At 45.7% G+C, this 12,064-nt stretch overlaps 1 protein-coding gene across 1 annotated transcript; it reads right to left on the bottom strand.

Moving 5' to 3' along the window:
• Positions 1-6,383: 6,383 nt before the first annotated feature.
• SHISA3 (shisa family member 3) lies at positions 6,384-10,809 on the bottom strand. The gene is made up of 2 exons (XM_007453047.1): positions 10,481-10,809; positions 6,384-7,847 (listed from the first exon to the last, which is right to left on the bottom strand). The coding sequence occupies exons 1-2, from the start codon at positions 10,755-10,757 to the stop codon at positions 7,408-7,410; spliced, it is 717 nt and encodes a 238-aa protein (XP_007453109.1). The 5' UTR covers positions 10,758-10,809; the 3' UTR covers positions 6,384-7,407.
• Positions 10,810-12,064: the final 1,255 nt, after the last annotated feature.

Here is a 12,064-nt window from a genome sequence, read left to right as displayed (position 1 = left end):
AATAGAACTGAATTTTATGACTTAAACGAAACACTTTATTTTTATCCTGAAACATGGATCGTTTCTGTGGAGCCCTTCAAAATGAGTGGAAGACTCATGGTTAATCATGTGGAAGATCATGATCTGAAACATGACTAAGTTATGCCTTTTGGTCCCATGGATCTACTTTTGAATTATCAACATTAAGTCAGTCTCTTAGTTTCTTGGGTGGGAGTTGGGAGTAGGCAGCAAGGAGTGACCACCTTGGTAACACTTAAAAGATAACATTGCAATTGCAGTGACTTTGTAGTGTTAATTAGAGAAAAACCCTCTGATTCTTTAACCTTGGGTGGGGGGGTGGGGGAAGTAAGAGTTTTACCAGGATTAAAATAAACAGTTGAGATGACTTTTAACGTGTATTTTCTGAAATAAGGGGCACTCTTCGATTAAAAAGTCCCTTGTAGGAACTCCGGCAAATGCTAACACCGTTGCTTTGCAGTGTTTACAATTCGGAAAATACTACTTACTGCAGAAAATCCTCATTCATTTCACCCTGAAAAGCTGGAGCTTGCTTCTTTAGTGTTAACTAGTACACAGTGATATTGAGCATGAACTTTCTAAATGTTTTACATACTCATATAAAAATATATTGGTGTCTCCCACCCAGAAAGATGCTATATGGTAGAAATTATTAGCAGGAAAATGGTGTTTCTCAGGAATGTAGTAAATTTTAAATGACATATGTGCTGCCTACCCTCCCACACGCCACTCTGTCTGATGTGAGCCTGCTTCAGCAACGTGGCAAAGTTAATTGAAAGCTTTTTCTAATGAAGTCGGGTGAACGTGTATTCTATTCAGTATTAGCCATTTACATGAATTGTATGGCCATTGAATGGACTCAGCGATTCCTCTTAATTTCCAGGGGAAAAAATGAATTCAAGAAATCAACACTTATTCTGGTCATAACATTTTAATTTTGCAATTCTGCATTCTAAATATCCAGTATGAAAGTCACGTGATAGTTTGTTCTGCATTGTGTGCACGGTACAGCACTTGTAATCTGTCATTTAAATATTCTTTCAGGAAACAAATGCCATTCTGGAAGTAGTAGATTGCATATTCACAAGTTTTTATTTCTAAAAATGTCATCGTTATTACAAAGCTAAATAATCATTGGTGTTTATTTTTGTGCAGTTTGCCCTTTGATGTTTCCTGGTTCTAAAACTTATATTACCAAATAAATCTATAATTATGTACAAAATTCATTGAGAAAATTCCCACCCTATTCACATCATATGAACCAGACCTATGGAATTCTTTTTTGTAAATTATTTAATGTAACACCATGCAGTTCGGTGCCTAATAAATGCTTTTTAATGATCAGCATTTCTATAATGCCTCTTAAAGAGACCATAGTCTGATTTTTCTCACGTTAAAATAATTGAAGTCACTTGTGAAACTGTTATACTTTGCTGCATTTTAATTAGCCTTCAACAGCTATTAAAATGGAATGTAAGTTAAATTTTGAAGGAAAGGAAATAAATGTTTTCCATTTTTCGTCTTTATTTTCTATACGAGAGCAGCTGTGTTTTTGATAGGTTTATGGTTTGCATGAATTAATATGTAAAGTGGCCTATAGGCCAGTGCATGGCTATTGCTGTAAATCTTGATGTTTATTTCTGCCTTATAAAAGCCTCTCATGGCCTACCTGGAATTTCATATTCAGTGGACAAATTAATTGGTCCTCCACACAACTTTTTTTTAAGAAGTAAATTATTTTACAAACAAATTTGAACTAATTTAATTGAAACTTTTGTTTAGCTTGCCTCTAAGCACTTTTCTTAATAAAGCTCACAAAACTTCTCAGCAAATACATCTCCCTTAAGTAGGAAAAAAAAAAAGCTAGATTTCATACTCGCTTACTTTGAATTAACAGCAACTTTCCATAGGTGAATCTGCTCTCGCAAAGATGTGAGCAGAATATTTTAAAATATATATTTTTCTGTTTCATGGTTCTAGACTAGAAGCCATAAGTGCAGTAAATACTGTTTGTTTTACTACTTCAGGCTTCATTTTTCACATTTTCAAGTTTATTAGGTTAAAAAAAAGCAGCCTTGGAAGGCAGCTACTCTGGAAAATTGCAGTTTGCATTAAAGATAAAATAGTATTTTCAGCTCCATGAAAAACCGTTCCTGCCGAAACTGCTGTAGAAATTGTGAAGCTGCATGAGTGGAGAGTATTGAATCTGTGATTATAGTAGTTTTCTCAGGTGTGTTTATCTCGATGTTCAATGCACTGTTTTATAAATAGTTATTAAAGTCGAGTAATATTCAATTCTATGCAGTGTTATGTGTCATTGGCCTTTTGTGAATGTGCATGTTTTAAACGGCAAATTTTAAACATTTTGTTCTCTGATTGTTGTTAAAAATGAAATAAACTTTACCATTACATAAAGAAAATTGTTCAAGATTTAATTGCTAGTTTTAGAAACTATATTGCTTTATAAAACCCTCAAATCTGCTCTAACTATAGTCCGAGAAGGTGTATCTGTTTAATAACAATATTAACATTTTGTTTACAACCCCAGTGATATACAAAATATCCCTGCATTGTAATCCCATTCAACCCAACATAAAGTGGGGTATATTAACTCTAGTTTTGTATGAGCCGGTAGTTTTGATAAGTAAGTATCAAAAAAACAATTTTTAAAGTAAAATTACCGTATTTTGATTCTTCAGTCAGAAAAGCCTCCCAGGATTGTCCTCATTACAGATTTAAATCGGCCTCTAAGTCAACAGCTAATTCACGGCTCCTTCCTTTCACATAGCATGAATGTCTTAAGTTTTCTAAACCCACCGAAATTTTTTAAGTATATGAGAAAGTGGCCGCATTCAGCTAATAAAATTGGAAGGAAGTAACCAGAAGATACTAAAATTGCCACGTGAGACAAAAATACAGGAAACATTGGGAATGTGGACAAAAGCTTAATCAAAAATAACCATTGTTTGGTAAAAGGAACTGAAATGCAATTTGGAAAACTGCTAGAACAGGATTAGTTCACAGGCAAGCACTGGGCAAGCAATGTGAGCGGCCTCTGGTTTCATAAGAGCGAGGGGCAGTGTGTGCTTTGCCGTCTGGGGCCCGACTTCCTTTCCCACCGCCTTTCCAAGGGCAACGATTGAGTATGGGTCCCCCCCATGCAAAACCACAGCAAAACAGTGTTCAGAAAAGTTACCTGTGAATTATGTCAAATATTTTCACATTCAACTCCATCCCCCTTAAAATAAGCACTGTCATCTAATACCACCATAAGGAAACAGCAAACTTGAAATACACTCCCATAAATTCAATGCGTCATCCCATTTAAAGTTTGTTTTTATGTGCTTATGGCATCTCGGGCCTAAACCTTCCATTTCAGTAATACAGAGCCACTCGTTTTAGTGAAGAAAGATCTTCCTAACCCGGATCATTTCACTAAAAGGCTAATAAAAATTGTTGGAAAATGAAATATTTTTTACCATTCAGTCTTTATTTCGAGTACAAACTATATAACCAGCAATTCAAATGAAAATTTGTCAGAATAATTTCATTAATAACTGTTTAATTGCAATTTTCAAAGTGTTATACATAAAAATATGTGACAGTTTGTTCCCTTAATAGTTAAGTAAGTAAATCCTTATTTTTCCTGAACATATACTAAATAAGCTTTTTAGGTTATGCACAGATAAACTGATCTGGACCCACTGAAATGTATCATACTCCTAATTGTGATTGTATATATTTTCAGGAAATTTTTTGGTTATCTGGTTTTAGAGAGAAAATTTCCTATAGATTTAAGTCAGTCTGGCAAATTCTCCACCATGAGGAATAGCTAAGAATAACATCAATGAAAAAGAAACAGGTGGGGATGTAAGAGGGAACACCTATGCATTTGGACAATTAAAAATACAATGTGTTGGCTTTGGAGTGAATAACCATTTTAAAGCAAATTTATGAAATACATTTTTCTAAAGCAGATGCTAAAATAAATCCACAGGCCGTGAGTGCAGGGTGGGAGGGTGCTCTGTCACAGTTAATAAGGAGAAGTTGGCCAGGTATCAAAGGAGGCCATGGATTACCAGGGACTAACTCTATCAAACCGTCGGGCCATTTTCTCTGTCCCCTGCACTCCAATCAGCGTTGGATCCGCCCTCCCGCAGAACTCAGTCCTGCATTTGTATGCTGGGATATTTCATCTGCTTTCTATTGTGTATCGTGGACTTACTACACAGCTCCCTCCCCTCTAGAATGCAAGTGATTTGAGAGTGCTTCTGACTTCTGATTCGTCAAGACAACCCTCAGCAATAGCGTACCATCAACATCTTCATTTTACAAATAAGGAAACTGAGACACAGTGATGTAAAGTAAGTTGCCCAAAGTCACTCAGCTTATAGGTAACAGACCCAGGAAACTAACCCAGACACTCTTGACTCCAAAACCCATCTAAATCACCCTCTGCTCTCTCAAGTGTCTCAGGTATAAAGGGAGAAATGTTTGTTCTCTAGTGTTGCTACTTGTGCTCTGTATTAGTCTATGTTCTCATAATGTAGCACCAGTCCTATTGATGGTTACAATCCCCTCTATCTGCAGGGTATGTACCATATTACAGTCAATCACTCCTCCCCAAATAGATTTTCCGAAAAGTAGGTTGCATAATTTTTTCCTGAGAAAATTAGGCCTTCTAGGTACATGCCATAAAGTTAATGTAGTTTCAAAGCAGACTGCCTGGGCTCAGATCCTGGCTCTATTATTGTTGACCTTGGGCACAGTGTTCAACCTTTCTGCTTTGCTTTCTTTAGCTGCAAAATAGGTGCGATAATAGTCCCGACTTACGGTTTGTGAAGATTAAGTGATACACGCCGTACAGCACACACATGGTGCTTAATAAATGTTACCCATTATTTGCATAACTACCTTTCAAAATATGGAACTTCTGTTTTTCAGAGATCCTACAATGCATGGGACAATCCACCCAACAAAGATTTGACGTCCAGGGGCATGACTTTGAAATGTCCCTCCATTCCTTTCGGTGGAAAAACCTAATCCCATCGTACTGAAAAAGTTTTTTCCCCACTGCCTTAATATACACTGAATTTTCCAGATATGAAACAACTGTGCAAATCAAAAGAAGATCAAACTTTGCTTCATTTGGAAAAAACATCACATTAACAGCAGGGCGCCTCTGGGATGTGAGTTGCCAGTGTAGCAAACCTGTTCCCTTGCTGTTTGAATACGGTTATGCATACAGCTCCAGGACTGACTAGCTGTGGGACCTTGGGCTAGTTACTACACTCCTGCATGCCTCCGTTTCCAAATCTATAAAATAGGAATTTTAATACCTCCCTGTTGCATTGCTTACAGATAAAATGAGTTAGGACATGTAAATATTTAGAATAGTGTTTGGGTCATAAAAGCCCAGTAAAGATTAACGTTAAAATATCAAAGGAGCAGAATGTAACAAACATAAATAAAGCCAGCCTAATAACATAGGAATGAGTTCCAGGACTTCTCACAAATGTTTATCCTTTTACATTCAGCCTTTTCTCCCTCCCTCCCTCCCTCCCTCCCTCTCTCCATTCCTCTCCCCTTCCCTCCTTCCCTCCTTCCTCCCTCCCTCCTTCCCTCTCTCCCTTCCTGCCTTCCCTTTATTCCTGCATTACTGGAGCTAACCTGGGATACCTGGAAGTCAGGCCACTGTTAATTGAAAGCAGGAGACTAGAAGTCAGAGCTCCTCTGCCATCAGAGTGGGCAAAGGCATAGTATCTTCCAACTTGTTTCCTCAACTAGAAAGCAAAGGGCAAGGCCAGATGACTTTCCTTAGGTCAGAATTCCACCTCTAAGTAGCTGTATTTGACAAGAGCTGTTGAGGATGTCATATGGTAGTATGAATTCATATAAACCTGGGTTTTCAAAGGACATCCGTAGGGCACAGGAGGCAACAAAACTAAAGGAGATGAGCCAGGTCCGGGAGACCGGGCAGCAGGCTGGCGAAAGGCAACTGTCCTCTCTGAAAAGGACCTCCTGACCCCCTGGCAGAGCAGGACCCTTGGTGCCACATCCTTTTCCTGCCACGAGAAGCCAAAAATCAGATTCTTATGAGAAATGTCCCAATTTTTAAATCTATGCAAATAACACATCCGAGGGCTGAAGCCCACAGGCTGATATCTCCATAAAAATTCACTTCCTTGGCTGCTTTCAGGAGTCCTGCTGCAGAAGATAGCTTTCTAACGTAATTCAAAATCAGTGTAGGATTTTTTTCATTTCAAATTATGAAGTGTTAAGCAAAGACATTTCCTTTTATTGAATAGCAAAGAGTATCATTAAGACGATAAAATGAAGCACTTAGATCTAAACTTTCAAAGAGATTTCACGAAAACATAAAAGATTTTATTTATTCTAATCCAGCAGGATATATGCCCAAATATTTAGTCATCAGACATGGAATTCAGTGGCACTTAAGATACATAATATCAGACGATTATAGCCAAAGCTGGACTCTGAACTCCACACTTATTATTAACATAAAAAATTACAGTGTGACTACTAATTAGTACCGTCAATGTGGTAAATACATTAAATTACAAATCTTTACATTTGTACATAAGTCATTTTACAAATAAATGTTTTAAGAACCAACTGTCCAACTTTCATTTAAACACTAAATGTTGCTGAACAAAAAGTCTGCAATAAATACTCCCTCGGGTGGGTGGGGGAAATGCTTTTACATAAGATCTCTGTTACAATGAATATCTAAGTAAATATTTAAAATGTGAAACTTCTCATGTGGTTATTGAAATCTTGTATTCTCAAGACGCTCTTATATTTTAAACAAAATTTAGCTATTAATTTAAAAAGTAACTGTTCTCATGATGCTAATATTCACGGTTAAGTTGCTCCCCAAACTATAAATAGGTTGTTCACTGTCCCCTCAGTTTATTTAGCAATTAATTTTTAAGTGAACCTTCAATAAGTACAATCAGGTATATTTCTTTATTTATATATATATTGGTATTATCCCTCACTAAACAACTTATAATGAAAGAAGAACACACAGGCCTTTTCTAAGCATGATAGCTGAGTCGTCCAATAAAACATCTTCAGCCAATTTGTAACTTTAAAGTCGGACTGCTGCCTATTTTGAATAAAAGTAACATAAATTGAAAATGTAATAGTCACCATGTTTTCAAAGACAGAAAGCAATTCTCTAACAGCCATTCTGTGACTGGAGCCAGGAGCCTCAAGATTAGAAGGTGCTGTATTTTCCTTGCGCTTTCCTCCATGACATTGTCCTGGGTTCAAGGGAAATTTCCTCAGAAATCCTGGTGGCCGTGGCAACAGCGTCCGTGGGTCTGCCATTGCACTACACGGTAGATCTGTAGCCATGGTCTGTCAACTGGAACTGAAGTCTGGACAGCTCTTCCCAGGCAGTGGTGGCTCCTGCTGGAGCGGGTAAGCAAAGTACTGGGGTGACACCAGGAAACCGGACGGTTGGGTCAGGTGGATTGGGTGGCCTGTGGTATAAGGCGGGGGTGGTGAGGGCACCAGGCAGCCTGGCTCTGCCCTGGCAAAGGAGAACCTTCGGATGGAGCCCCCTGTGGAGCTGGAGCTGGTGGCTGTGCTGGACTGCCTGGAAGGTGCCCTGAGGTTCGTAGAGGTCAGGATCATGGGAAGGGTCTCCGTCTGATAGGTGCGGAGCGAGAAGCGGATTGGCTGCTGCGAGGGCTCCTTGGGTCTCAAGCAGGTGCAGCAATAAACAGCCACTAAAGAGCCCAGAATGATGAAGGAGATGAAGATGGAGCCAACGATCAGGAAGGGAACGTAGACAGGCTCTAAAAGGCAAAAACACGCACAGATGCTGGGACTAGAGTCTCCCAAACTCTGGGCTGCTTAGGGGTGAGAGGTGGGAGGTCCACATCACCACCCTTGTCAGCCCAACTTCTCAGAGCCTGTTACTGGCAACCTCTGAAGTGCAAACTGTGATGATGGAATATTCTTATTCCTAGCAGGGAGGAAGCAAACTGATACTGTAGACTCTGTTAGCAATTAGCCATCACACTGCACATCTGGAAGTCGGAACAGACTCTATCCTCCCGTTCACGCACTGGAGAGAGGGAAAGGATGAGTTTGGGGGGTTACTATAACACTGGTTTTCAATCTGGGTTTTAGTAGTTTTATCACGGTGGGGCTCTTAAGGGCTCTAAGGCTGAAAATCCATCTCCTATCCAAGAATCTCCAATCTAAGCAAAGAGAGCCGGGCCTGTTAAATGAAACCCCCAGGAATTTACAAGACTACAGAAAGAACAGGATAAAGAAATCCATAGTGGGCCCCAATTAACTGTGTCTCCTGCTGCATCACAAGTTGTCACCTCTGGATACTTCTTTCCAGAAACAATTTGGGATGCCTCCTCCAGCTGCCATGCTTCTGCCTCCCAATTCCCACCCAAATTCTGGGAAGGTCAGGCTGAACCTTAGATAGATCGTGATGCAGTTCTTGGTGTTAGTGGCCCCAACTTTCTGGGAGAGCACCCCTCAGAGTTAACCCCAGTTTCCTTCTCTCTATATAAGGCAGACATAAAATTTCCTACCCCAGAGGCACCCCCGGGGCAATCCTCCAGGTGTGTCCCCTGCCTGATAGAGCCGCACTTGGATGCAAACCTCTGGCTTAGAGGTAGATGAAAGCAAGCCTGCACTGACAGGCCCTACTGTGTGCCTGGCTCTTTTCGTATTTATTGTCGGATTCACGGAGACCCGGTGAGGTGGGCGTGATACTCTGTTTTCCAGATGTGAAAGCACATTGGAGAGTTGTTGACTTTCCCAAAGACACCCAGGCAGTGAGCGACAGGTAACTATCCACCCCAAGATCTGTGGTGTCCTGGGTGTAAGCTCACCCATTCTGCCCCCATTTACCAGCCCCCTGTGGAAGGCAAGTCTAAAGTGACGAACTACTTACTCAGCACCTTGCTAAGCATTCATGCACTCCTTTAATGCACAACCTAACTCCTCTGAGAGCTATATGCCCATTTTAGAGTTGAGAAGAGGCCCAGAAAAGTTAAGTAACTTGCCCAAGGTTACAAGCTGGCGAGCAAGAGAGCCACGGGTCCTGAGACTTCCTCAGATCCCACCCAGCCTTGGTGAGAGAGGAGACTGCCTCATCTGCTGCAGAGCTCGCCCGAGGAGGCCGGGATGGAGTCCCTGCTGGAGGCCGGGCACTCACGATTGCTCTGCAGAGAGCAACCGGGCCCCCCAGGGTGAGTGGAGTAAAGCCACGGAAAGAGTTTGTATTTTCCTAACAGGCCAGGCCGGCCTAGAGTTCTCTCCTTTCCACTGAACATCTTTTCCCCAGAAGCCTCTTCCCCAATCCTGCAGATTGGTATTTTGCCCTCCAAAGTTAAATTCCTTGGAAGTCTAATGGGTTTCTAAGGAAGGGCAGGCCCCCCTTTCCTCTGGGTTGTCAGTCTCAGGGGGACGGGGGCTCCAGCGCCATCAGTTATCTCTCCAGCCTCTCCCCGCCTTTCCCGAGGACCGTCTTTTGCCGGCCTCAGACCTCCGCTCCGGAGTTCTGGGGTGTCGCGGCCCTTAAGCTCCGCCCGCTCCTCCGGTTTCCCGGCCATAAAACCATCGCCTTTAGCTCTAAAGGGTTGCCCTGAAGTTCCGATTCAGGTGGAAAGCTTTTTTCTTTTTTTTCTTTTAAGGTGTAAAATCTCTCTGCTGGGATCGTGATTTATTCCGCTCTGAAGTTAGTGGAAATTTGACCCGCGTTTTCCGATGTGAGAATAGGGGGCGGGGAAGCCCCTGCGACCCCGGTTTCTAAATCTCCAGCTAGAGGACCTGGGCATTTCTGAAAAGCGTGACAATAGGGGGTGGGCCGGAGAGGGTAATTCGATGCAGAGAAATGAAAGGAAGTCGGGAGAATAGGGCAGCGGCTTAGAAACGCTACCAGAAGGCCACCAAAAAAAAAAAAAAAAAAAAAGTGTCTGAAGTTCTTTACGCCCGTGAGGCTACTGATAAGCGCGCCCCAAGAGTTGCGTTCCCTGCGCCATGGGCACTTCACAAAGCTCCCGGAGCGCCCAGGGCGCGCGCTGGGGCACCCTCACCGTCCTTTAAAACCCAAGTCCAGCCTTGCGCTGCCCCTACAGTTCTTCTCTGCAATGTCGCGAGCGCCCGAGGCTCCCGCTTTCTTCCCCGGCGTCACCGGATGCAAGCCCCGCGGTCCTCACTGTCCCTTGAAATTTTTCTCTTGGGCAGACCCGCGGAAACCGCTTGTGGCGGGAATCGGGACTGCAAAGGAATAGGGCCCGACCTGAAACGCGACCACCCACTCCTCCCTTGATCCTCCCACCTCTAGCCTCCCCTTTGCTCAGACCCGGGAAAGCCTGGCGCGCCTGTCCGCGCGCACACCGGCCGGCACACACGGCAGCCCGGGCGGCCGGGCGGGGTCTGCCCCCCGTGGGCCCGCACTCACGCGCCGTGATGCCGGGGTGCTCCAGCTCGCCGCGGTCATTGGTGCAGCCGCCCTGCTCCAGCCTGGCGTCGGCCGCGGCGCAGCAGTAGCGCAGCGCGCACGAGCCGCAGCAGATGGTGGCGTCCAGCGTGTCGAAGTCCTCCGGGCACTGGAAGCCCTCGTGGTAGTTGCCCTGCACGTCCACCCAGCCGTGGCAGTACTCTCCGGACCGTTGAGCGTCCGCCGGACCCCCGCGCAGCCAGCCCAAGAGGAGGCAGAGCGCCAGCAGCGCCCCCATCGCCGCGGACGCGCTGGGCGGCCGAGACGGGCACGCGGCTGGAGAGCGAAGGGCTGAGCCGGGGCTCCGGGCGCCCCGCGGTTCCGCCTCCCCCCGGGGCGCGGCCTGGGCAGCTGCCCGGGAGGCCAAGGCCACTCCCGCGAGGTTTAGCGGGGGGCAGAGAGAAGGAAGGGGCTGCGCGGCGGGCTCCACAGGCCGGGGGTCGGCATGGTGCGCGGGGGCGAGTGGGCAAGGGCCGGCGGAAGGCGCCGGCCGAGGCTGAGGCTGGGGCTGCTGCAGCGGCCCTTTGCCCGGCTCATAACGCTCCCGGCGCGAGGGGCGCGCCCAGCCCTCGGCCACCTCCCGCCCCACTCCTCACGGGAGCCATCGCACCCGGGTCTGGCAACTCCCGGGCCGCGCAGTACCCCGACTTGCGTCCGTTGCCGGGTCCAGAACGGAGCCCGAAGGCAGGAGGATGGGAGATGCCCTCGTGCGGAGCCCCGGGACAGGCGGCCCCCCTGCCCCCCGCCCCTGTCTGTCACGGGAGCTGGAGTCCGCCTGGCCGCGGCCAAGTACAAACGGCCTCCCGGTTGCTGACAGCTCTGCCTCCACGGCGTCCTTTAAAAAGGAAGCGGGAGGGGGAGACAGCGAGGGTTAAGAAAGAGTCCGCCTCCGGGGCGCGCCGCCGGGGCTAATCACAGCGGGCGCGGCGCGACCGCCGGTCCTGTGCGCCCTCTGGTTCGCGCGCCGCCCGCCCCCCCCCGCCTTTCCGGGCCACCCCCGCCCAGCACGCTCCCCCAGCACTCTACCCTAAACCTGGGGCATCAGGCCCTCTCCACGCACACCTTCCAGCTCTGGCACAGCCCAGCAAACTCCGCAGAGGGCCAGGGCCGCCGGGTCTCTGCATCTATCCACGCGCGTTTGCGCGCGGGTGGAGACCAGGGCTTTGCTTTTTAGGGATGTAATCAAAAACGAACTCGGTAACTGGGGTTTGTAGAAACTTCTGTCGTCTGTTGCACAGATCTGGCCTCATTCCTGGGACACCTGTTCTGAGGGTTCTGGGCGGATAGCATGCTTTCTAGGGCCCGCCCACATCTGCGCTGAGTTTTCCACCTAAGTTTCCACTTTTTCCAGAAGGGACGGCACATTTTCACAAATGTACACACACTCGCACTCTCCCCCGCCCCCCTAACCCGAACGCCACCAAGCGAAGAATCGCCGGTCACCTCCGCCTGCCGAGGGCAGCTCTCAAAACCTCGAAGAGCACGACTTCTCCATTCGCGCCCGCAAAAGAAATAAAAGAACAAAATTAATGATAATTGAGCAGA

Source organism: Lipotes vexillifer, unplaced genomic scaffold, assembly GCF_000442215.2.
Source record: "Lipotes vexillifer unplaced genomic scaffold, Lipotes_vexillifer_v1.1 scaffold1272, whole genome shotgun sequence".
Classification (NCBI taxonomy): domain Eukaryota; kingdom Metazoa; phylum Chordata; class Mammalia; order Artiodactyla; family Lipotidae; genus Lipotes; species Lipotes vexillifer.
This window is presented reverse-complemented; position numbering and strand designations above follow the sequence as displayed.

Excerpts from the sequence above, each read along its gene's own strand:
- SHISA3 (XM_007453047.1), bottom strand. The coding sequence starts at position 10,757 with ATGGGGGCGCTGCTGGCGCTCTGCCTCCTCTTGGGCTGGCTGCGCGGG. Across the intron at positions 7,848-10,480 it reads GCACCCCGGCATCACGGCGC|AGCCTGTCTACGTTCCCTTC; the intron begins GTGAGTGCGGGC and ends TTTGCCTTTTAG.